Source organism: Lissotriton vulgaris, chromosome 1_1 (assembly GCF_964263255.1).
Source record: "Lissotriton vulgaris chromosome 1_1, aLisVul1.2, whole genome shotgun sequence".
Lineage (NCBI taxonomy): Eukaryota > Metazoa > Chordata > Amphibia > Caudata > Salamandridae > Lissotriton > Lissotriton vulgaris.
In genome coordinates this window covers 1,660,118,625-1,660,143,958 of record NC_141685.1, presented here as the reverse complement: position 1 = coordinate 1,660,143,958, position 25,334 = coordinate 1,660,118,625, and the positions used below count along the sequence as shown (strand labels likewise).

The 25,334-nt window shown below is 46.4% G+C and overlaps 1 protein-coding gene across 1 annotated transcript in view; it reads left to right on the top strand.

The window, feature by feature from the left end:
• LOC147750997 (protein NLRC5-like) overlaps positions 1–25,334 on the top strand; it is a 721,414-nt gene that overhangs the window by 272,758 nt on the left and 423,322 nt on the right. The window contains exon 4 of the mRNA XM_086918889.1: positions 14,180–14,308. Within this exon, the coding sequence (XP_086775015.1) occupies positions 14,180–14,308 (129 nt within the window). The remainder of the gene's footprint in view (positions 1–14,179; positions 14,309–25,334) is intronic.

Sequence of the window (25,334 nt, the reverse complement as noted above, 5' to 3'; positions counted from 1 at the left end):
TGCGTTATTCAACACCCCTGGGACATGTTGTGTCCTAAACTGCACATTCAATTTCATACACTTGAGCACAATCTCCTTCAATAGGCGGAGTATAAACTTACACCGTGCCGCCTGCTGATTGATACACTCCACCACGGTCATATTGTCCGACCAGAAGATCACAGATTGATTGCACAAAAGTTTTGGCCAGACTTCTAGGGCAACCCATATCGGAAATAGCTAAAAAAAAACAATGTTTGCCTGTCAAACCGCTTTCTTGCCACCAGACCGGCCATTCTTGTGCCACCCACTTGTTACCAGAATGGCGCCAAAACCAACACTGCCCGCCGCGTCGGTCCATAAACCTAACTCGGCCGACATGACGGGAGGTCCACACCAGACTACCCTGCCATTGAAATCCTCCAGGAATGCCATCCATACACGCATGTCCTGGCGAACCTCAGCCATCAGTCTTGTACGATGATGTTTCTCCCGCAAGCCAGCCACGGCCTGTAAAATTGAGCGGGAAAACGGGCGTGCCATCGGTATTACTCTTAGGGCAAAATTCAGCCGTCCCACAACCTGTTGCAGCTGCGCAAGTGTCACCTTCTCTTTCTCAACACATTGTTGTAGCGCTGCCCTGAATGTCCCGATTTTGTCCCTGGGTAACCTGAAACAACCTTCCTCTGAGTCCAGTTCTATGCCCAGAAATTCTAAGGATGTTCCCGGCCCCACCGTTTTTCCTGGTGCTAACAGGACCCCAAAAGCCCGCATGAGCACGCAAAATTCCTGCAATGCCCACGCACACTCCCGAGAGCTCGCTGTGCCCAGGAATAGAAAGTCATCCAAGTAATGCATGACATGACGGTTTCTTGTTGATTGTCTAAAGACCCATTCCAAAAAGGAACTGAATGTTTCAAAGTAGGCACATGACACCGAACAACCCATGGGCATACACATATCCATGTAGAATTTACCTTGGAACGAGAAACCTAACAGGTGCTGATCTAGGGGTGCACTGGCAGTAGCTGAAAGGCTGATTCAATATCTGATTTAGCCATGAGGGCCCCTGGCCCCAGAGTCCTTAACATCTCTATTGCTTGGTCAAAGGACGCGTACTTAACGCTACAAATTTGTTCATCAATGGCGTTGTTTAAAGATGCACCCCTAGGCTCTGAAAGGTTATGGATGAGTCTGTACTCGCCCTTCTCTTTCTTTGGGACAACCCCGAGGGGTGAGCAGACAAAATTGGGTACTGGAATCTCAGAAAAGGGGCCATCCACTCCACCCAGCCAAAGTTGTTTCTCAATTTTTGTTGCCACTACTACTGGATTGTGCGTAACTGACAACTGATTCTTACATTCTGGTGTCCCTGTATATCCTACAGCTGGAATCCTGAAGCCTTGTGAGAAACCTTCCTGCAGCAATCTTGCCGAGACATGATCTGGGTACCTGTTCAACCAAGGAATCATAGCCATAACATCAACGGGTGAGTGGGCGACCTGTCGCCTCCCCTCCCTAGTCCTGCTTCCTCCTGCCCCTGTTCCGGAAGCGTTCTCCTTTGAGCGACAGGTTGTTTCTGAGTGAGAAGGGTGGCCACATATGCCACATGTGTGTTTGAACTTACAGCTACCTGCTGCCCTGGTGCATGCTCGTTTGTTGAAGTCCCAACACACCCCATTTCGATCCCCACCACTGCCTCTGACCCTAGCAGGCGCGTCGCCCCCTTGCGGTGGCCGAAAGGGCTGATAGGGTTTGGACAGGTAGCCCCTGTTTCCACTCGAGGCCACACTCACTGTTTGCCCCCCTGTAAATTGGCCATACCATGAAATGGAATCGATCCTATCCCAGGATAAAGATTTTCAAACTCCTTTGCTTTCCTGAATGCCATGTCATATTCTTTCCACTTGTCCCCACCATGCTGATCGCTGAAAGTTGTAATTCTACTCTGGTAACAAGCCATTTCCGTCAATATCTCTGGGGAACGCTCTGCTGTGATTGCCATACGCACTGAAAACGCTCTTATCCAATTAATCAGTGTCTCATCTACCCTGAACTTTGCCAATTGGACCCGCCACTCACTCTGGAACATCCAATCTTTCTGCGTCCTAGCGTACTCCATTTCCCTGTTGTCTACTAGTAATGAAAATATATTAACATATTTGCCGGCCTTTCAAACCTTGTATAACATGCTGGGCTAGGTATTCTTTTCTGGAGGGTATTGTACCCGCCCTGAGTAGGGGCAATGCCACCTCCTTACCACTTTCAGCAGCTCGCGTTGGCTCAGTCCCCTTATCTGTTCCGGCGATGCCTCCCGAACCTGTTGCTTGAGGATAAACGGACTGGGTTGGTTCCCCGCCACCACACCTGGCCGAGAGGATCCTAGCTACCATTTTATGTGCCTCCGCGGAGGGGTCCTCTGGAGAGGGCAACACCCCCCGATGCCCAACCATGAGAGCACTGCCGCTATCTGCGCTGCCAATTCAGGGGGTACCTGCCCACTGCCAGGCACTGGTGTAGGTGCCGGGTTCCCTACTAGTGTGATTGGCACCACTACAGGTGCTACTATTGGGGGTGGCTGCGGTAATGCAGGAGCCGCCGCCCCCGGTGCTTGTGGGGGAGTTAACGGTGCCACAAGTGGTGTGGGCACACCGTCTGGGGCCCCCTTAGGTGATCCCCCTACTGAACATGGCTTCGGGACACGGCCATTACCCCTTTTGGCCCTACCTCGCCTAGGCACCGCTTCCAGTTCCCCCTGGGTTGAGTGGGCACTATACCTCGCTTGGGTCTCCCCGAGGGTCCTACTTGATCCTCCCACCTCTGCCTAAGCTCCGCCACATTCTTCCAGAGCTGATCCACTGTCCCCAGCCTCCTATCCATGGCTGACATCCTGCGCATCATGCCTGTAGCATAAGTTCCATGCGGGAATGCTTTCCGCCACGCCCGCTAGCCATGGCCTAACTCAATACCACATCAGGCTCCTAATACCTGTACACGTTGGAGGCCCACAGGCTGTCTGTGAGCACCACACAACTGTGACCGGAACACACCAGCTAGCCCGGGTGTTTGGGTGAGCGCACTCTAACGCACTCTAGCCCGGCGGCCCAACAGAAGCAGTGAAATGCAGGCCTGCCCGTGTCCTCACGGAACCCTCCGACAACGCCTTGCTTCCCCTTCTCCAACCGTCGCCGGGTGATCCTCCTCGCGGCACAACACTGATCAACAAGGCCCCACGAAGTGGAATCCCGCACCTGGAACAAAAAATGAGATAAAATTATTTGGCCCCTTGCTGGAGGGGCACGGAGCGAGCCTGGAGAGCGCGGGAGCAAGAGGGCGCCTTCTGCGAACTCCCGGCCTTTTAACTAGTAGCGCAGCATGGGGGCAACCTAGTTCCAACTGGTCCGCCACCCCCCCCCCCCGGGCTTCCCCCCCATGACCCGGAAGCAATCGAACCGCTTCCGGGTCAAACGCGGGAGCCGGCACCAATCGGGGTGGGGCGTGCCCACTGTGTCATCAAGACGCGGCGAGATGGCACGCCCCACCACCGTGGATGCAGGGGGAAGGGGAGGCCGTCGCCCGCCATACGTGCGAGGGGGCCTAGCGGCCCCACTTTCCATTATATGAACTCTGATACTTAATATTTTCATAGATAGTGTTTAAACCTTTCCCAAGTCTGTGGTTATTTCATACAGGAATTGTTAATTTCTACCTATTTTCTTGCTAACTCCCTTGATCCATTAGGACTTTAGGTAACAGGATTGGTAAGTCAAAGGTATAGTTCCTAAAAGTTATTTTTTACTGGTTAAAGCTTAGGCTTACCTGTTTAAAGTGTGTATGTTTTTATGGGCCCAGGTGAGTATGGTAAAACGAGCAGGTGAGCCCGCGCTCTATCAGTGTTTCTTTGGTAGCAGAGTAGTGGTTAGGGTTTAGTTAAGATAGGTAGTTAGTCGTGTTAAGATTATTGATGTGTATTTGAAATTGATTTATGTATTAACCAAACTTGTTCGTACCTGTTATATGTTTGTTTTGGAATCCCCGGGGCAGAATAGCAGGTGGTAAATGGAAGCCACACTGCTGTGAGGTCACTTGCCTGTGGAAGTAAGTGCATGGTTAGGTAAAACTGGAGCACTATTTTAGGGACTTTCTGTATAAATGTGTGAATAATTGATAGCAAAGAGTTCACTAGTAAAACTTTGGTGTGATATCCCCTAGAAAGGGTCACACTGAAGGAGTAACAGGTCCTTCTAAGCTTGATTGACAGCAAAGGGGTTCGCTAGTGAAACTTTGGCCTTATATCAACTAGAAAGGGTAAGCCTGAGGGAGTAACAGGTTCTCTGATGCTTGCGTGAAGGTAGATGGAAGGGATCTACTTGTAGTGTATGAAGAGTAAATGGAAGGGAGTTACTCGCAGTAAGTGCAAATCATCTTTGCTTTGAATTAGTCACTCAGGCACAGAGGCAAATGTTTTTATGTCGTTAATTAATGAAATGAGCATTTAAAAGTTAATAAAAGTAAGCTCTTGTATTACCTTGCAAAAAAAAGGGAGCCAGTTGCGGGTCTGCGCTGACGTCACTTAGAGCCTCACTGGTATTGGTTGAGACAGCGGGTGTGTAGCTGAGGTAATACTGTAAAGGAGGTGTGAGTGCAGGAGTGTGAGAATTCGTCTCACGGGAAAAGCCGCACAACTATTGGTTAGATTTATTTGAATTCTAATTGCTGATTGGTCATTGAAAATTAAGAAACGGGCTGGTATTGGAAGTCTTTTTGTAAACAATCAAGAGTCTTTGTAAACAAAAGCTGCATAAAATTACATGTGGCATTTAGACCCAGCAATAATAGGAAATAGACCTGATAGGAGTTACTTGGGTTTTGCGCAAGAGCAGTACATAAGAGAAAGACCTCATATCATGTATGGAGACAAAAGAAAAATGTCGTTCATTAAGAAGGTTAAAAATTTCTTTAAAAAAGATAAACCGATTAAAACCAGAGAAGGGATTATTATTCCACCACCGAATACGCCCACATCATACATGATGGTTGAAAGGGGCTATCACACTTTTGTGTGATTAGAAAACTGGATAGAATATACCAAAGATGATGGAGTTTTGGCATTCCTAGAAAATGGTACCTTCAATGGAAGGATTCTGTATAATTTGAGAACTCGCATGAATGAATTAGATCCAAGACCTAGATTAACTCAGTACGAAGCATTAGAAGAATGGGAAACAGAGGCTTTTGAGCGAGATAGACCCAGAAGTGACAGAAATTGGAGTACATTTTATCCCAGATTTCCTAAAGAGACACGAGATAAGCAAATGAAACAATGGAGACAAACAATGCTAGTGGAAGGGTTATATCCTGTCCGAGCCTTAGAAGAACAAACAGGAAATAAAAGTACTGAGAAAACGAAAAATCTAATGACTAGTATTGATCCAGAAGATGATCACCTGGAGGATTTGCTAATGAAAAATCTGCCACCTTATAATGAGGAGCCAAACACAGTTAATCCTAGTGCTCCGTTCTTTAAACCACCTTTGGTTCCGCAAGTAATACGTGAGACTTCATTCGAAAATGTGTTACAGGAAAGGGAACGAGAAGCAATAAATAAACAGAGAAATTAGTTAATTCAGAAAATTTCACAGTTGAATACAAGTCCTGGAGCCTTAACGATTCCAGTGACTATAGGTCCTGTTGTTCCCTTATACGGAGATAAGCAGACTAGTCCTAGACCTCCCGTTCTAACTACACCTGTAGTGCAGCCAAGAAAAGAGACATTAATAGTGGATTATCAGGCAAGTGAATGTGAGTCTGAAATTTTTCTGATGGATTTACCTATAAGAGAACCGGTAAGTAGCTCAGTCAGGAAAACTACTCCCGCAAGTACTAGAGAGGTACGAATGGAAACATCCTCAGGTACGAGAAGGACTACTGCAGTTACCCCGGAAGAAATTGGGAGATGGTCCCGAGAAATAGAAAAGCCAAAATCACAGCCAAAAACATTGGATATTTTTAAATTAAGAGTTTAATTAGAAGATTTGCTTACTGGAAATGTGGGGTTAGACAGATTAAATACATTGAATGAAGATGATTTGTTGTTTATATGTCGAAGTATCACTCGAAATACAAAAACATTTCATGAAAAATTAACTAGTTTGGCAAATGAAATGGGAATTGATATTGATAAATCTAAAGTGTTACAGAAACCTTATCAAGCTGAATTTTCTGACAAAGATTAAGAAAACATGAATGTGTCAAGGTCGTAAATTGCAAACTAAGGAACTATTATCACTATTGCAAAAATGGGGTGATTTAGAAAGGGTGAAAGCTAGATGGATAAAGAAAAAGGAAGAAGCCCAAGCGAAAAGCACTGTATCTGAATATGTATTAAAAGAACCAGAAAAATAGAAAAGTTGTTCCCGATGAGAGTAGTGCCAGTAGGAGGGTATGTGCATGTCCCATGGTCCTGACAGGATATATTATCATTTACAAATGATTTCCCAAAACTCAGAGCAAAACCTGTAGAATGCTACAGGCAGGTTGAAAGATTTGTAAAAGTTTCAAAAGTGTTGCTAAAAGATTTGGATGGGTTTTTGACGTTGTTCCTGTTGATTTATGGACAGAATGTAAAATTGCAGTCGATTGGCCTAATGAGGAGTACCCTAGAGACCCATCAGACGAGGTTATGAAAAAATATAATCAAGTAATACTGTACTTAAAAGGAAAGGTACCCCGAAAGGAAACTGACTGGACAAGAATAGACAGAACTACCCAAAAAAAGGATGAATCAGTACATGCATACTATAAGCATCTGTTACAAGTATTCAAGCAGTACAGTGGCTTGGAAAACATTGATACAAAAGACATGACTCATATTATTTATCGGTTTGTGTCAGGATTAAAACCAAACATTTTGCAAATGATTAATGATCATAAAATCTGTTGGCAGGCCAAGCCGATAGATGAAATTTTAAAATATACACAAAATACTGTGGAGATGAGATAGACAATAAACAAAAGAATTGAGAAGAAAAGGTAATGTGAGCACAAGTAAAATTAACAGAGCAACAAGAACTCCAACTCAGCCAAATGAAAAATAATCAGACCGAAAGGAATGGAAGTGAGGGTAAACCGAAGGGAAAATTCAATAGAGATGAGGCCAAGTAAAAGTTCCCGTGTCACAGGTGCGGAAAATTGGGGCAATGGAAGAACGAGTGTAAGGCGCTTTACTGAATAATAATATGCAAACTAACAATTTGAATTCACAGATGCAGAATGAGGTGTAGAGAAAGCAGCAACAACAGGTAATACTGAACCAGTTACCACTAACACCTATGCCAAATTCTGGGAGTAAAACCACATACAGTGTGGATACCACAAATTGGGAGGCAAGTGGTAAAAGGGACACAGTGACACCACAATTTCTTTTGAGTGACACATACTTTGATGAAGACAGTTTCTGACGGTGCCAGAGAGGGGAGGACGAGGAGTGCGTACTTGGCGCATCCTTGCCGGTAGATCAGTCAGGTCCATATATTGAAGGGAAAGTTGAAGGAAATTATGTTACCTTTTTATTGGACACTAGCGCCACCCGTTCTACTGTGAGAACAGTAGATGTTCCAAACCTACCCCTCTCGGGAGAAGCGATCCAAGTAGTGGGTGTTTCTAATAAACAAATTAGTACCCCAGTTACAGAACCAATGGAAGTCAGAATAGGCAATTTTATAGAGATGCACAAGTTTGTTGTGTGTGATTCCAGTCCAGTAAACCTGTTATGTAGAGACTTGCTGTGTAAAATGAATTGTACTATTTTTTGCACACCAAGAGGTGTTAACATTCAAACCCCAGATGAAGATGGAATTTATAAATTAATGTTAGCAGAACAGGAAACTGAGAATAAAAAGTTGACTCTAGAAGACTTGCCAAGAGAATTTCTGCATACGGTAAATCCTAATGTGTGGGATTTCACAGTAAAGGATGTAGGATTAATGGCAAATGTCGATCCAATAAAGTGACAGTAAAAGAAGGTGCAGTTTACTCGAATATTCGACAGTATAAAATGAGCCCAGAAATAAAAGCAGGAGTTGCACTAGAAATAAAGCGCCCAGTTGAAGCAGGCATTTTTAAAGAAATAATGAGCAGTCCATGTAATTCACCCATAACTGGCATAAAGAAACAGAGCAGAAAGTACAGGGTTGTACAGGACCTCCGCAAGATTAATACAATTATTGTCCCATGTTGTCCAGTCGTGCCAAACCCTGCTGTGATTCTGTATCAAATACCAAGGGCAGCAGGTTCGTTCACTGTAATTGATTTGTGTCATGCATTCTTCTCAATTCCATTACATCCAGATAGCAAATAAATGTTCTTGTTCAAATTCGATGACCATGTCTACGTTTGGAACCGTGTCCCTCAGGGGTACACAGAAAGCTAAACGATTTTTAATGAGATTTTGAAAAAATGCCATGAACCTTTGATATTGCCCGGACACTCAGTCCGGGTGCAGTATATAGATGACCTTCTGGTGGCATCAAAAACTCAAAATGACTGTGTTGCTGATACCATTGCTTTACTGAATCATTTAGGTGAAGGAGGACACAAAGTATCACCTGAGAAATTGCAATTTTGTACCACATCAGTGAAATATCTGGGGCACCAGATAGAGAGAGGTGTCAGAAGGGTTGCCTCAGAAAGAATCAGAAGAATTCGAAACATGGATCTACCTCAAACACAGAAAGAAATCAGAATGTTTTTTGGAGTTGTAGGTTACTGCAGGCAATGGATTGTGAGATTTGCAGTCCTAGCGAAACCATTGATACAAATGACAAAGAAAAGAGCAAAGAACCCAGTAGAATGGGATAATGAAAGCATGTCATCTTTCTTGAAACTACTAGATTGTCTGTTTTCAGCTCCAGCATTAGGGAAGCCTGACTACTCGCAAGATTTTGCATTGTTTTGTGATACCCGAGACAAATGTGCACTTTCAGTTCTGACCCTGACCCATGATCTAATGAGACGTCCTGTGGCATATTTTTCTTCCGGATTGGATCCAGTGGCATCTGCATTGCCAGGATGTCTGTAGGCAGTAGCTGCAACTTGGATGAGTCTTGAGCAAACTGAGTCCATTATTATATGGACATCCAGTAACTGTGTATGTTCCACATTCACTTGTGATTTTGTTAACAAGAACTAAAACGTAGCATTTGACTCCTAGTCAGCTGACTAAGTATGAACAAATTCTTTTAGGTGCAGCAAATGTGACCATTGCTAGGTGTAACATTCTGAACCCAACAACACAATTGCCTGACTCACATTTTGCAGAAGTCAAAAATGAAATCGAACATAATTGTATTGACCTTACAGAATCCTGTACTAAACCTCGCCCAGACATAAGAGAAGAGCCATTAATAAACTCAGAACATGAGCTGTTTGTAGTTGGTTCATGCATGCGACATGAGGAAGGAGGATTGAGTGTTGCTTATGCTGTGTGTACTTTATGGGGTCCAGTCGAAGCATCCTATTTACCTGGAGTCAAGTCTGCACAAGTAGCCAAATTAATTGCATTGGCAAGGGCTTGCAAAATTGGGAAAATTTTGAAAGTAACCATTTATACTGATAGCCAGTACGGCTATGGGGTTGTGCATGACTTTGGCCAACTTTAGCTGCAAAGGGAGTTTCTGACTTAATCAGGTACTCCTATTAAAAATGGAAATTATGTGTAAGACTTGCTAAAAGCAATCCAATTACCAGAAACAGTGGCTGTGGTCAAGTGTGCTGCTCACCAATCTGGCAACAACAGAGTGACAGCAGGTAACCTATATGCTGACCAATTGCCCAACATTGTGCTAAACATAAAATGGCAATAAACAAAAAAATTGATGCATGTGGTGCCTACTTATGTTGCTTGGAAGAGTGAAAACGTGGGAGGAAGTAAGAGACTTACAAAATGATGCAGAGCAAAAGGAAAAGGAAGAGTGGGAGAAGATAGGTTGTCAGAGAAGGGCTGAAGATGGTGTCATTGTTTACCTTGATGGTAGGCCTGTGTTACCAGACTGTATGCTTGCTGCCATGGCTAGGATGTACCACAGAGATTCCCACCTACGGCGGGACGCCATGATTAGGTTGTTCAGGCAAACTTGGTTCAATGCGAGATTCAAAAATGTAGCAGAGAGTCTTTGCCATAGGTGTTTAATTTGCCATCAAATTAATCCTGGAAAGAAAACTGTAGTGTTATCAGGAAAGATTGGAAAAGCAGAAGGTCTCTTCATTCGATACAGATTGATTTTATTTAGTTACCCCCTTGCCGAGGACTGAAGTACGTCCTTGTCATTGTCTGCCTGTTTTCAAAATGGGTGGAAGCTTACTCTACTCGCAGAAACGATAGCATTACTGTAGCAAAACTCCTACTTAGAGAGCTCAATCCATGTTTCGGTTTTCCGGTAACAATTTAATCAGACCAAGGAAGACATTTTAATAATTAAATAATTGGTCTAATCTGTGAAGCATTTAAAATTGAACAACAGCTGCACTGTGCCTACCACCCAGAGGCTTCTGGAGTGGTAGAACAACTGAATGGCACAATCAAGTCAAGATCGGGAAAGATAAATAAATCTACTCAATTAGAATGGCCTGATGCTTTACCTCTTGTTCTGATGGTACTCAGAAGCATCCCAGACAGAAACACAGGCTTGAGTCCCCATGAGATACTCATGGGAAGAGCAATGAGGCAGGCATGGGTGCCAGGACACAAGCTGATAAATATATCTGATGACTTAGTACAAGAGTACTGCAAAGAACTGGCTGACCAAGTGTGTTCTATCTCTCACCAGGTTGGAGAAGACGCTGTCACCAGATAATCAACTCCAGCACATGATCTGATTCCTGGTGACTGGGTTGTGATAAAGGAACATACTCAAGAATCTTGCCTAGCTCCGAGGTGGGGAAAGCTACATCAAGTGATATTGGTTACTACCACAGCTGGGAAGTGCAAAGGAATTCCGAATTGAATCCATGCGAGTCACACCAAAAGTGTGACTGAACCTGATGAACCAGAAGCTGAAGGTTGTGCAGCTGAGGGGTCTCAGGAAGTTGATCCCGAAGTAGTTGATGATGAACAACCAAGCACCAGTCAGGATGAATGGATTCCAATGATTGACATTCCTGCAGATTTTGTGAGAACCAGAAGTCAAACCTATTTAGATAGAGTGATAGTGAGGATGAGTCAGAAATAGAAGAACATACTCAGATTACAGAAATCAAAGCCAATAGTAATTCTGAGGAGGAACAGATAAGAAGAGATCAATATACTCAGACAATCAAAAGACCTGCCACAGCTCCAGAGTCTGAGGAGGGACAGATAGGTACTAGGGCGAAGGCTCAGGAAGAAGAAAAACAAGAGATCGAGATACCTGAGCAGGATCAGATAGGTATAGAAAAACGTGTTCAAGAAGAAAAAGGCAAACCAAGTCAAAGTCAAATCAGCACACTCCTGAACAAGGCCAGGTTAGTATCCAGGCAGAAGAAACAGAAACAAGACCTGGACAAAGTCAGATAGCGAGTAATACAGAAGATGAAAATATACAAATTGTGCCACAACTAAATGAAAATAAAAGAGCATTTGAAGAAAATCAAAGCACAGTGCCAGCTAAAAGACTCAGAAAAGGAGATAAGTGGCATGGTTTTGTTAAGAGACTGAAATTTCGCCTTGAAACAATAAATGAAGAACTAGAGCAAGTAAATGAAATATCAAGTCAAGCTGGACCATCCACAGAGCAACCGAGAAGGAGGAGTCCACAACTGAAAAAACTGAATAACAAATTTGGAGGCCCTGAATGGACCTATCACAACTAAGAACAGGGGAACCCTACTCACGAGGAACCAGGGTGCTAGTTATATAAAGGAAAACAGCGGTTCCAGTGGTTAATAAAGCAATGATTTGAGCAATATATGAGCACAATCGCGATAAACATGAAAGGGACCTGATAATATTGGAGGGCAAAATAAACCTTCTACACAGGTTTAGTCATTCAATGTTTTTATAAGCACACAGTAAATATATAAACACTTTCTTAAATTCAAAAAGTGCAACATTTTATGCATAGTGTCCCCATGTGAAAAAATTGAACCAAAAACATTTTTTGTGACTATATACAGAGAACAATTCTTAAAAGGGTTTCCATAAGTTGCAAGTAGCGACCATACAATTATACAATAGCAATAGCTTCGGTATACAATGACACTAGCTGTGTGATGGTCCGTTCTGTGAGTTTGTCGACGGCGTTTCGACCCTCCTGCAAATGTGGGGTCTCCTCAGGAGGGTCAAATAAAAAAATAATGAGGGAAGGGCTAGGCCCATGTACCGGGAAATATGCGAGAAACTATATTGAAGGACTAGTTCGAATGATTACCTGGATTAGAAAAGGGTGCAGCCCGTGTGAGTGTGATGTGCCCCGTGTGAAGTGAACAAGAAAACTCATGTGAGGACCCAGCCGGGTTCTGCAGAGGTGAGGTACATGGGGAGAGAAAAAAGGTTGGAGTTACATGGTGGACAGGCAAGGGGACGGTCTGCTTACTGTGCACAAGGGTGGATAAAGTGATAGGCCTTACCTCACAGTGAGGAAGGCTGGCTCTTAGGAATGATCAGAAGGGCTCTTCCGATGCCCTGCTACAGCCGTAGCGTTATACTTCCCAAGGATGATTTATTTTGACAACCTACTCCAGAGGATTCCATGTGATAATTGCTGATTTTGACCACAGATATGTTATTGAAGACGTGCCATGTTGAAATCAGAAAATGGGTTGTATTCTTAAACTGAAGGGACTGTGCTTGCTATCTTTTGGGTGCTTCTGCACACAAACCTGAATAATCATTGCGTATTTTTTTTCAATCCTTATGAATGATGATTATAATTTGTCTATAAAATATGCTTGTGTCTGCAGATCTGGATGTTTTTAACAATGTCACGCTACAATTCTTGAAAATGTATAAATTGACGTTGATACCTTGTCTTACTGGGACAATATAAATAGGTATTATATACTTGTTTACCTTATTTCCATTACCACCAAGCATGCTCTGATCCTGCATGAACCCTTTAATATTGCATGCCACCGTTCTCCGGCTAAGACTATAACGTGCTTAGTCTGCCTTTTCACTACTTCAATCATACTTATGTATCATATGCACACAAACAATCTGCAATATGCCGTATGCCAGGATTACTATTCTTGCTGCTTGTAATCATTTATTCTTAAACAGCTGTTTCTAGTTGAGAAGTATTAGAAGGGATATAGGACTTAATGAGCTCCTTTTTCAGCATTTTCCTCCCTTTTTATAGCGTTGGTTAAAAGTTACTGTCTCTCCACTCTTTTAATCTTCCATTTATGGCACTTTCTGTACTTAGTACAACAATGACAACACCGTAAAAATACTGTTCAATACTTTTCCTCACTCCAACACTTGGCTGGTGTCCCTTCCCCCTTTGGGAGCCATGTGCCCCAATACTTACACTTTTCTTCTTTTTTCCATCAACAGCCTTGAGAAAGCCCTGGCTTTACTCGCCATACTGGGCGAAACACTTGTCGGCTGTTCTCTCTCTCTCTTACCATATTCACCATGAAAAAACGATAATGAGTGAAATGGACTCAATCAAGTGAAAAATAAAAAGAACTACTTTCACTCCAACCTACTTGTACTGTGCTACATTCAAAAAAGGAATTAACCTTCTGATGGATGTGTATATATGTGTTTGGAAAAGAGGAACATATGCTCACAACCCTCTCCTCACTAGATTCCTATTGTAGCTGGAACAATGCTACAGTCTATTACATCAAAAACAAGAGAGGTTTTGGAAGTTTTAGATGGTGCGAACCTTGCCCAAGGGCATAAGAGCACTTCACAACAAACACAGACAAGTTACACTTTTTTCATCAAAGAGAGATTTGCTGGAAATCATGGATGCTAAACAAAGGCTGGGATTCAAGCCTTGTTCCCCACGTTATATAGTCAGCACCTGTAGCTACCAGGCCACATCATATCCTATGATTATGAAAGCTCTGCTCATTTTGGGTTTGGGTCAGTGTTTGGTGTAAATATTTCCTACAGATTTCTGAACTCATGTGGAGCCAATCATCAAATATGTTGTAATTTACAACAGGAAAGATAAAATGTAATCTAATAAAATGAAATGATGTGCCTTTTCAGATGTAACAGCAGATCCCAATGCAAGCAACACAAGGTACAGTCTTCTGCCTTACGGTTGTCTACTACTACTACTACTACTGCTAATAACAGCTATGTGTGCTCGAAGATGGAAGTCTAGAGCTAATGGAGGTAAAGTACAGTTGAATGCAAAATAATTGGTGTCTACTTTTACTTACATTGCAATCAGACTTTAGAGTCAATTTAGATGTTATTAAAATTGAGGAATTTTAAAGTCCCAGAGTAGTCAGGGATGAAAGTGGCCAAAAAATACTCCTGTCCTTGGTCTTTCACGAGAGCCCCACATATGCTGAAGCATCTAGGGGACATGTGTACTACGAGTATTTTTACGACAAGTAAAGACTTTTACAAACTTATCTTCGTAGAAATAGACCAGTTTTTAAAATTCCAAATTGTAGGGGGTCTGCATCCAATATATATCGTACATATTGATGAGGTAGGTCACAAATTCTGACTCACTACGATAGGAAGCCCTAACAGTAATGGTGACCTGATGCGGTCAGCAGACCACCATGTCTGTGATTGCTTTAAAAAAAAGTTAACTTAAGGAAACAGAACTGCAATTAAAAAGGTGACACTGAGTATTTTTAAAAAATGTATGAGTGTTAAATAAATATACAATGGTGTTTTGGTGAATGTGTGGGTGTATGTCCCTGTATGGATGATTCAGTGGGTGGGTTAATGGCTGTATAAGTGAGTGATTAGATGTCTCAGTGAATATATGGGTGAGTAACTAGTTGTGTGAATTTCTGTATCAGTCTGCCAGTTTGTGTCTAAGTGACTGCATGGGTGTGCGAGTGGGTATGTGATTGGCTGTATTGGTGAGTGATTGGTGTCTGAGTTCTTGTATGGTTGTCTGCGTGTCTGTGTGGGTGAGTGAGAGGGTGTGTGACTGCATGTTTGATTGAGTGAGAGGATGAGTCAGTGTCTGTATGACTGACTCAGTGTGTGAATGACTGTATGGGTGTATGAGTGGATACGCCAGTGGCTGTATTAATGAGTAAATGGGTGTACGAATGGCTGTATGGATGAGTGAGTGGTTGTGTGTGTAGATCTATGAATCAGGGAGTTGGTGTGTAAGTACTGGTATGGGTCTGTGAATGGGTTTGTGAATGGTTGTGTGGGACTGGGTGTATGAAAAGTTCTATGGTGTGTGAGTGGGTGCATCAGTGATTCTGTGGAGGATGTCATGAGTGATGTCACTGACTATGTCATGAGTGATGTAATATGTGAGGTCATAAGCAGTGCAATGTGGGGGCGTGAGGTTCGAGGCATGTGGGCTGCTAAATTCATATCTGTGCATAGATCGCCGCCTAGTGTTGGGTCCGAATGATTGCACATTGTTGTCCTGGAAGAGTCTTCGAAGTATCACCAATTCCCTCTTGTCGGAATCGATAGAAAACTTTCTTGAGACCAAAAGTTCTTTATTCTAATACGTCGGTATAGTCTTGCGTTCGGTCTTAGTTTCTTCCAGCTCGGTTCCGAGCCGGATTCTCTACACCCGCGTGCTCTCGGCGCGGCCCAGTCGACGCTCCAGACCTATCGACCGTCCATCATGGAACGAAGTCCATTCAAGAGATGTCCCGTCTGCAACTCGAAGTATCCCCACATCGACGTCCACCCGGTGTGCAACAAGTGTCTGTCGCCGGACCACGATGAAGACAAGTGTATGGCTTGTTCACGCTTCAGGTCCAAGAAGACGCTTTAGCTTCGACGAGCTGCGCGCCAGGAGGCCCAGCATGCTGCACCGGCGCCTGTGGACATCTTCGATGCAGGGGATGTCGAGGACGAATCTATCCAGGACATTTCTGAATCGAACCCCGCATCGGATGTCGACTACGACTACGACGCGGATGCAGAGATGTTCGAGGCCGAAGAAGTTGTCGACGAGGTAGGGGACGATGACGGGGCCCTTGGGGCCATGGAGGATAGCTAGGATGAGGAGCTTCCTCAAACTGACTCTGGGGCCGTGCCAATTTATAAGGCTCAGGTCGAGGGATCGCTTTCGGGCCTTACCCAAGATCTCACTATGGGTTCTACGGCCCCGCCTTCGGGCTCGGCCACGAACATTGCTGTCGAGCCACTCCCTGGCAAAACGAAACCGAAAGCGAAACCTGCGGTCTCGACTCCAGATACTGCGTAGGTGCCGTCCTCGAAACCGAAAGTGCGCATCGCTTTGGTCGGCTCCAAGGCCTCGGAGACCTCGGCGCCGAAGAAGCCGAAGGTGGCTGTCGAGCCGAAGGCTCAAGTCAAGGGCGTCGAGACGAAGTCTGCCGCGCCGAAGACTAAAGTGAAGGTGGTCGAGCCGAGCGCGTCGGCGCCGAAGACGATCGACGCCGGTAAAAGCCTCAGCGACCCGAAGAAGGCTGTCGGCGACCCGAAGAAATCTCTCGGTGACCCGAAGAAGCAGATGGATGACCCGAAGGTTCTCGTGACTCCGAGTCAGCAGGACAAGGCCAAGGGCACCGCGCCCCGAGAGTCGACTCCAGGTGTGACCTCGAGGGATTCCATTGAACTGGCGCGCCCATCCGCCGCGTTCACCAAGAAGGTGACGGACTCCCTGCAGCGCATCAGGGACGGGACCGCATCAGTCGGTCCGAAGGATCCTCCGCCTACGAAACCGGTGGAGAAACCACTTAAGGCGTCCACGCCCATCCATTTCACGTTGCCGCCGAAGTCGACAGCGGTGGTCCCCGACCCGCGACCTCGACGACCTTCAGTGGACGAGCATCAGGAACACTTCATCGATGCCGAAACGGGCAAGCTTTCCCTCCACAAGCGGAAAATCGCCCCAGAACGCCCAATGGAGTCTTACAAGATCCCTCTCAAGAAAAAGAAGGACTCTACTTTCACTCCAGCCTTGGTGGAACCACTTTCCCCACAGACTCATAATGTTTCGCCCACTTACTCGAATGTGGACGCTGGAGAGGGGGATGATGAGGATGAGTACAGTTATCCTGTCTATACAGACCCTGAGGATACCAATGAACCCTGGGCAGCTGGTGGTGACCCAGGGGATCCTCAATCAGGACAAGACCCTCAACTTTCTTTCTGCAAAAACGTCCCCTACAGAAGACTCTGCAGCTTTCAATGCCCTCATTGAGCGGGCAGCTAACAATCACAACGTACAGCTCTATGCTGACCCTGTGGATGTCGATTTCCTTTTTGATACCCTCTCAGTATCAGAAAAAACTGTTAAAACTCTGACTATGCTGAAAGGTGTTTTAAAGCATGCTGCTGAGATCTTTAAAGAACCTACCAGGGCGAGGGTGATAAACCCTAGGATTGAGAAGAAATACAAGTCAGCGCCTACTGATCCTACCTACATCAAAGGACAGTTGCCTCTGGACTCCCTTGTTGTCTCGAATGCCCGGAAGAGGGCTAATTCTCAGACTACGGGTGATGCTCCTCCCCCAGACAAAGAATCCAAGGTCTTTGAGGCATCAGGGAAGAGGGTAGCAGCACAGGCAGCCAACATCTGGTGCATTTCTAACACACAAGCGCTTCTGGCGCGCTATGACAGGGCACACTACGACACACTGGAAACCCTGTTGCAGCACCTGCCTGATGAATACAAGGAGGTGGCTGAGATGCTGATTCAGGAAGGGAAGTTAATCTCTAACGCTTCAATTAAGTGTGCTCTGGACGCAGCTGATACCGCTGCCAGAGCTATAAACACTAGTGTTATGCTACGGCGACATGCCTGGCTGAGAATCTCTGGATTTAAGCCAGAAATCCAAACCACCATCCTTAACCAAACAGTCAACCCAGATCACCTGTTTGGCCCGGAGGTTGACACCACCCTAGAAAAGATAAAAAAGGACACGGAGACTGCGAAATCCATGGGTGCCTTACAATCCCAGCAGTTTCGTGGTGGGTCTTTTCGTCGCTCAAGCACTAGAGGCGTTTCCAGGGGCCAGCTCTCCCAGTCCACGCAGTACTACAAGGGCAACACTCAGTCCAAATACACCAACAAGAGTCGAGGTGGATACCGTGGTAACAGCGCCAAGGGCAGAGGTCGTGGAAACAACAGCTCCAGATCCTCTGCCACCAGCAAACAGTGACGCCTTGTCACTGCCCCCGACCATACAACACCAGTTGGGGGGAGACTCCAGCAGTTCCTGCCCGTCTGGAAGTCCATCACCACAGACAGGTGGGTCAGGAAACTTATCCAATACGGTTATTGTCTGGAGTTAACATCCACTCCACCCAACATGCCCCCAAGAAACCGTCCTATGTCGGCCGAGCATTTGCACTTATTGCAGCAGGAAGTCACCGTTATGCTGCAAAAAGGAGCAATAGAGCTCGTTCCTATGCAAGAAAGAGGCACAGGGGTGTACTCCCTGTACTTCTTAATACCAAAGAAGGACGGGTCCCTCAGGCCCATTCTGGACCTCAGGCCACTCAACCATTACATCCTGTCGGAGCACTTCCATATGCTGACCCTGCAGCAAGTGCTCCCGTTGCTCAGTCAGGGGGATTTTCTCGCAACTTTAGACCTAAAGGATACGTACTTTCACATTCCACTGCACCCTTCACACAGGAAATACCTCCGGTTCACCATACAAAACCAGCACTACCAGTTCAAGGTTTTGCCTTTCGGTGTCACCATGGCACCCAGGGTGTTCACAAAGTGCCTGGCGACAGTGGCGGCGCATCTCAGGAAATGGAACATCCACGTCTACCCTTATCTGGACGACTGGCTCATCCAGGCAAAGTCAGCCCAGCAGTGTGCCGCCCACATGTCCCACACCATTCACCTCCTGCACGATCTGGAATTCTCACTGAATTACCCAAAATCCCACCTCCAACCCGCCAACATACGGCAGTATCTGGGTGCGACCATAAGCACTCTGGCAGCCACAGCACAGCCAAATTCAGTGAGGGTCAGCAGCATTCAATCGCTGATACAGAAGTTCAGACCTCAACACTCGCTTCCAGCAAGAGTGTTCATGCAGTTGATAGGCATGATGGCCTCCTGCAATTCCATAGTCCCGCACGCAAGACTACATATGTGCCCGCTTCAGGAGTGCTTAGCACGTCAGTGGACTCAGGCTCACGGGCAGTTGAAAGACCTAGTGTTGGTGAGCGGTCGGGCATACAACTCTCTGCATTGGTGAAATCCACGAAACCTTTGCAAGGGCCGACCGTTCCAAGAGCCTGTGCCACAGATCATCCTGACAACGGACGCCTCTCTCCAGGGATGGGGAGCTCATGTACTCCATTACACAGTGCAGGGACTATGGACGCAACAGCAACGGAAGATGCACATCAATGTTCTCGAACTGATGGCAATCTTCATGGCACTCAAAGCCTTCAAAGTACATCTGTGCAACAAGGTCGTGTTGATCCGGACGGACAACATGACAGCCATGTACTACATTCAAAAGCAGGGAGGAACACACTCTCCGCAGCTGTCTCATCTGGCTCAGAGCATGTGGAAGTGGGCCATTCAGAAGAACATCTTCCTCATGGCAGAACAACTCCCGGGCAAGGACAATCAGATGGCGGACCTGCTCAGCAGGCACAGCCACCAAATGCACGAATGGGAGATACATCCATCAGTCCTCCACCCGTACTTCCAAAGGTGGGGTCATCCAGAGATAGACCTGTTCGCCACAAGGGAGAACGCAAAATGCCAAAGCTTTGCTGCCAGGTTCCCACACCCACAGTCGCAGGGCAATGCGATATGGATGAACTGGTCAGGCAAATTTGTGTATGCTTTTCCCCCAGCACCTCTGATACCGCTGGTGGCACGCAAGCTCAGGCAGCACCCGATGACTCTCATCCTGGTTGCTCCAACGTGGGCTCGCCAACCATGGTACACCACTTTTCTAGAACTGTCCGTGGTACCGCATCTGAATCATTTTTGTCCACCATAAGCGTGGAAGGGTATACTCAGATGTGAGTCCCTAGCTCATTGAACCATCAGGATTCAAGCAAGCCGGGCTGAAGACGGCTGAAATGCCAGAAACCGGTCCCCGGTAGCTTGCTTCCTTCCCAGTATAAGAATTGGCTTGGTAGTTTGGTCTGCCCTGTTCCCATGATGCACTGGGCCAGGGTCAGACTAATTTGCATATAGCCAAGTTCTGAGCTGGGATGGTGCAGTGAGCTAAAAAACGGTGATGGATCAAGCCCTGATCTTTGGACTGGGTAAGAGTGGTCTGCTTAATTCAGACACTCTGTTCATCACCACCCCCTTTTCTGAATCATTTTTGTCCACCATAAGCGTGGAAGGGTATACTCAGATGTGAGTCCCTAGCTCATTGCACCATCAGGATTCAAGCAAGCCGGGCCGAAGACGGCTGAAATGCCAGAAACCGGTCCCCGGTAGCTTGTTTCCTTCCCAGTATAAGAATTGGCTTGGTAGTTTGGTCTGCCCTGTTCCCATGATGCACTGGGCCAGGGTCATACTAATTTGCATATAGCCAAGTTCTGTGCTGGGATGGTGCAGTGAGCTAAAAAACGGTGATGGATCAAGCCCTGATCTTTGTACTGGGTAAGAGTGGTCTGCTTAATTCAGACACTCTGTTCATCACCACCCCCTTTTCTGAATCATTTTTGTCCACCATAAGCGTGGAAGGGTATACTCAGATGTGAGTCCCTAGCTCATTGCACCATCAGAATTCAAGCAAGCCGGGCCGAAGACGGCTGAAATGCCAGAAACCGGTCCCCGGTAGCTTGTTTCCTTCCCAGTATAAGAATTGGCTTGGTAGTTTGGTCTGCCCTGTTCCCATGATGCACTGGGCCAGGGTCAGACTAATTTGCATATAGCCAAGTTCTGAGCTGGGATGGTGCAGTGAGCTAAAAAACGGTGATGGATCAAGCCCTGATCTTTGGACTGGGTAAGAGTGGTCTGCTTAATTCAGACACTCTGTTCATCACCACCCCCTTTTCTGAATCATTTTTGTTCACCATAAGCGTGGAAGGGTATACTCAGATGTGAGTCCCTAGCTCATTGCACCATCAGGATTCAAGCAAGCCGGGCCGAAGACGGCTGAAATGCCAGAAACCGGTCCCCGGTAGCTTGTTTCCTTCCCAGTATAAGAATTGGCTTGGTAGTTTGGTCTGCCCTGTTCCCATGATGCACTGGGCCAGGGTCAGACTAATTTGCATATAGCCAAGTTCTGAGCTGGGATGGTGCAGTGAGCTAAAAAACGGTGATGGATCAAGCCCTGATCTTTGGACTGGGTAAGAGTGGTCTGCTTAATTCAGACAATCTGTTCATCACCACCCCCTTTTCTGAATCATTTTTGTCCACCATAAGCGTGGAAGGGTATACTCAGATGTGAGTCCCTAGCTCATTGCACCATCAGGATTCAAGCAAGCCGGGCCGAAGACGGCTGAAATGCCAGAAACCGGTCCCCGGTAGCTTGTTTCCTTCCCAGTATAAGAATTGGCTTGGTAGTTTGGTCTGCCCTGTTCCCATGATGCACTGGGCCAGGGTCAGACTAATTTGCATATAGCCAAGTTCTGAGCTGGGATGGTGCAGTGAGCTAAAAAACGGTGATGGATCAAGCCCTCATCTTTGGACTGGGTAAGAGTGGTCTGCTTAATTCAGACACTCTGTTCATCACCACCCCCTTTTCTGAATCATTTCTGACTGTATGGACATCATTCGGGAGGCAAGGAAGCCCACCACCAGAGCATGCTATGCGGCAAAATGGAAGCGGTTTGTCGTTTATTGTGCAGACCACAACATTAACCCTCTAGATGCGTCTATTCAGAATATCATCTGTTCCCTTTTCCATCTGTACAAATGTAATCTGGCCTATGCTTCCATTCGCATACATCTATCTGCGATGGCCGCTTATCTCCAGAACAGGCAGCACCTCTCACTCTTCAGAGTGCCTGCCATTAAGGCCTTTCTAGAAGGACTCAAACGAGTCATTCCTCCGCGGACTCCACCAGCTCCGGAGTGGAACCTCAATGTGGTCCTCACCCGGCTGATGGGTCCTCCCTTTGAACCACTACATTCCTGCGAGATTCAATTCTTGACGTGGAAAGTGGCTTTCCTCATAGCGATTACGTCGCTACGGCGAGTTAGTGAACTGCAAGCCCTAACTATCCAAGAGCCATTTATTCAAATTCATTCTAACAGGGTAGTGCTTCGCACTAACCCTAAATTCCTTCCTAAGGTCGTGTCTCAATTCCATATCAACCAGACTATTGAATTGCCTGTTTTCTTCCAAAATCCTGAGTCATTGGCGGAGAGAATGCTCCACACCCTTGAGGTCAAAAGGGCCTGATGTATTACATCGATAGGACCAAAGATTTTAGGAAGACTAAGCAACTCTTTGTTGCCTTTGTACCACACCACAAAGTTAACCCCATTTCCAAGGCTGGTATTGCTAGGTGGATCGTTAAATGTATCCAGATCTGCTATCTGAAAGCCAGACGTACTCTCACCATTCCACCAAGGGCCCACTCCACCAGAAAGTTGGGGGCCTCTTTGGCATTCCTTGGAAATATTCCTTTGGAAGACATATGTAGAGCAGCCACATGGTCTACCACACACACATTTACAAAGCATTATTGTGATGATGTGCACTCCAAACAGCAGGCAGCTGTAGGGCAGGCTGTTCTCAAAACACTTTTCCAAACTGCTGCAGGGACTGCTATGTATTCTATGCACAGATATGAATTCAGCAGCCCACATGCCTCGAACCGAATATGCTACTTACCAGTATGCATCTGTTCTTGGCATGTAGGGCTGCTGACATTCATATCGCCCGCCCTCCTCCCCGGCGCCCGTAGCAGCTGCAGAATTCACACATACTTCTAGCATGGTCATCATTCACTTAGTTTCACTCCATCTTGGCCACAATGGCTAAAAAGAATCTGAGGATGGAGTCGATGCCCATGCGCACTGTAGTCCAGAGGAGGAGGAGCCACCTATCTCGTGATACTTCGAAGACTCTTCCAGGACAACAATGTGCAATCATCCGGACCCAACACTAGGCGGCGATCTATGCACAGATATGAATGTCAGCAGCCCTACATGCCAAGAACAGATGCATACTGGTAAGTAGCATATTCGCTATAGTTAGCTCAGCTGATGAATTTCACTGGTTTTGTACAAGTGAAATCTGCGCCTAACTAGAATATCCCTGTAACCTTTGTTTTTTTCAGTGAATTTCTATGGTTTTGTAAGTAGTCATCAAATTTGCCAAGTGGTGGAGAAAGGGAGCTGGGCCTTGGATTAGCTCTCAGGAATCCCTCTGTGTATCACTTATAGGAGGTACCAGGAGAGCATCTTGGCCCCAAAGGTCCCTCAGGACTAAAGTAGACTTCATCCCCCAATCAGTGGTGTGACAGGAGGCACGTTTGCAGAGTGGTGGAAAAAGGGGATGGGCCTCTAAAGACCTCTTAGTAATCCCACTCTGCGGGACATCCTTTGGGGCCAACTACCCCTCCTATTACGTCCAGTAAGTCCCACACAGGTCGTTGAAGGCCATGCCCCAATTCTCCACCACTCTGCAAATGCACCACCTGGCATACTACTAATTGGGGATGAAGTCCACTTGGCTCTTGAGGGTCCCTGCGGGCCAACTATCCCCTCCTGTTACCTCCAGTAAGACCCACACAGATGGATTGCTGAGAAGATGTCAGAGGCCATGCCCCCTTTCTCCACCACTCTGCAAACGTGCCTCCTCGTGTACTACTGTTGTATGAAGTCCACTTTAGTCCTGAGGCCCTCAGGAGTAAAGTGGAATTCATTCCTCAACCAGCAGCGTGCCAGGAGGTGTGTTTGCAGAGTGGTGGAGAAAGGAGGCATCAGAAATAACGCTGCATGGGACTTACTGGACGTAACAGGAGGGGTTCTTGGATTCCAAGCAACCTCAGCATCCAGGGGACTTCATCCCCCACCACCACTGTGTGCCTGGAGGCACGTTTGCAGAGTAGTAGTGAAGGGGGCATTGCCTCTGGCTACTTGCTGAATATTTCATTTTGCTATTTTTAAAAATAATATTCAAGTAAGGGGCGGCCTTTTTGCAGTGGGTGAGGGGGACTGCGCAGTCCCAATCCCCGGGCCAATTTCAGAAACAGGGGACCCCATCCCCCCGGCCTTCTCTTTTCCTTTTTTTATTTCAAGGGAGTGGGCCAAGGGGGCCCCCCCCTAGGCAAATTTCAGCCATATGGACCCACCTCCGGGCTTGCCCCTTTTTTATTATTATTATTTTTTTAAATAAAAAAGGGAGGAGGGCCATGCAGCTCCCCTTCTGGGCTGATTTCGGTCCAGGGACCCCATTCCCCGGGGCCCAGTCTGTTGTGTGGGTGCCCTGGTCCCACCCAGGGCAGCCACTTTTTAAACTTTGGGGACTGCGAGGGAAGTCTAAAGTCACCGCAGTTCCTGTGGGTTCCCTGTCTCCTGTGGAGTCGACAATGCTTTTACACATAGGGAGCTTCTAAAATGCAGATCCCTGTTTGTAAAATAAATTCTGCTCTGCTTCTAGTAAGCAAGAGCATTTTATGATCTTTCTTACTAGAAGCAAAGCAGCATTTGGTATGGCTTGGTGGGAGTGGTACTCCTCCAAAGCCAGAGCAAACAGCAATGTCCTGGGGTGGTCCCCTTGGGACATTGCAGGAGCCAGCCCTGGTGTGTGGTGGCCCCGGTTCATCTAGGGCTCCAGGAGGGGGGTGGCGCTGTCCCCTTCCAATCTTCAAATTTTCCTTGGGGAGGTGGTGGTCCCCAGGGCTCCGTGGTGGGCCACACCGGCCCGTGCATTTTTCTGGTAATTGCCTCGCAGAGGTGGTAGGCCCCAGTGCAGGTGGAGGTCCATGCGGCCCACCCCATTATTAAAACTGAAAGCCTTGGGAAGGTAGTGGCCCCTGGGGTTGCCGAGGGCCATGCAGCCCCCTGGTTTTATTTTGAATAAAGCCCAGGGGAGGTGGCGATCTCCAGGGCTGGGTGGGTCAGCACGGCCTCTCCATTATAGAAAGCTAACATGCAGGTCCCTGTGTGTTAAAGCAATTCTCCTCTCCTGATAGTAAGCAAGAGCATTTTCTAATCTCACCTACTGGAAGCAGAGCAGCGTTTGCTATGGCTTGGTGGAAGTGGTGTTCCTGCCCAGCCAGAGCAAACGGCAATGTCCCTGGGGTGGGCACCCAGGGGCATTGCAGGAGCCGGCACTGG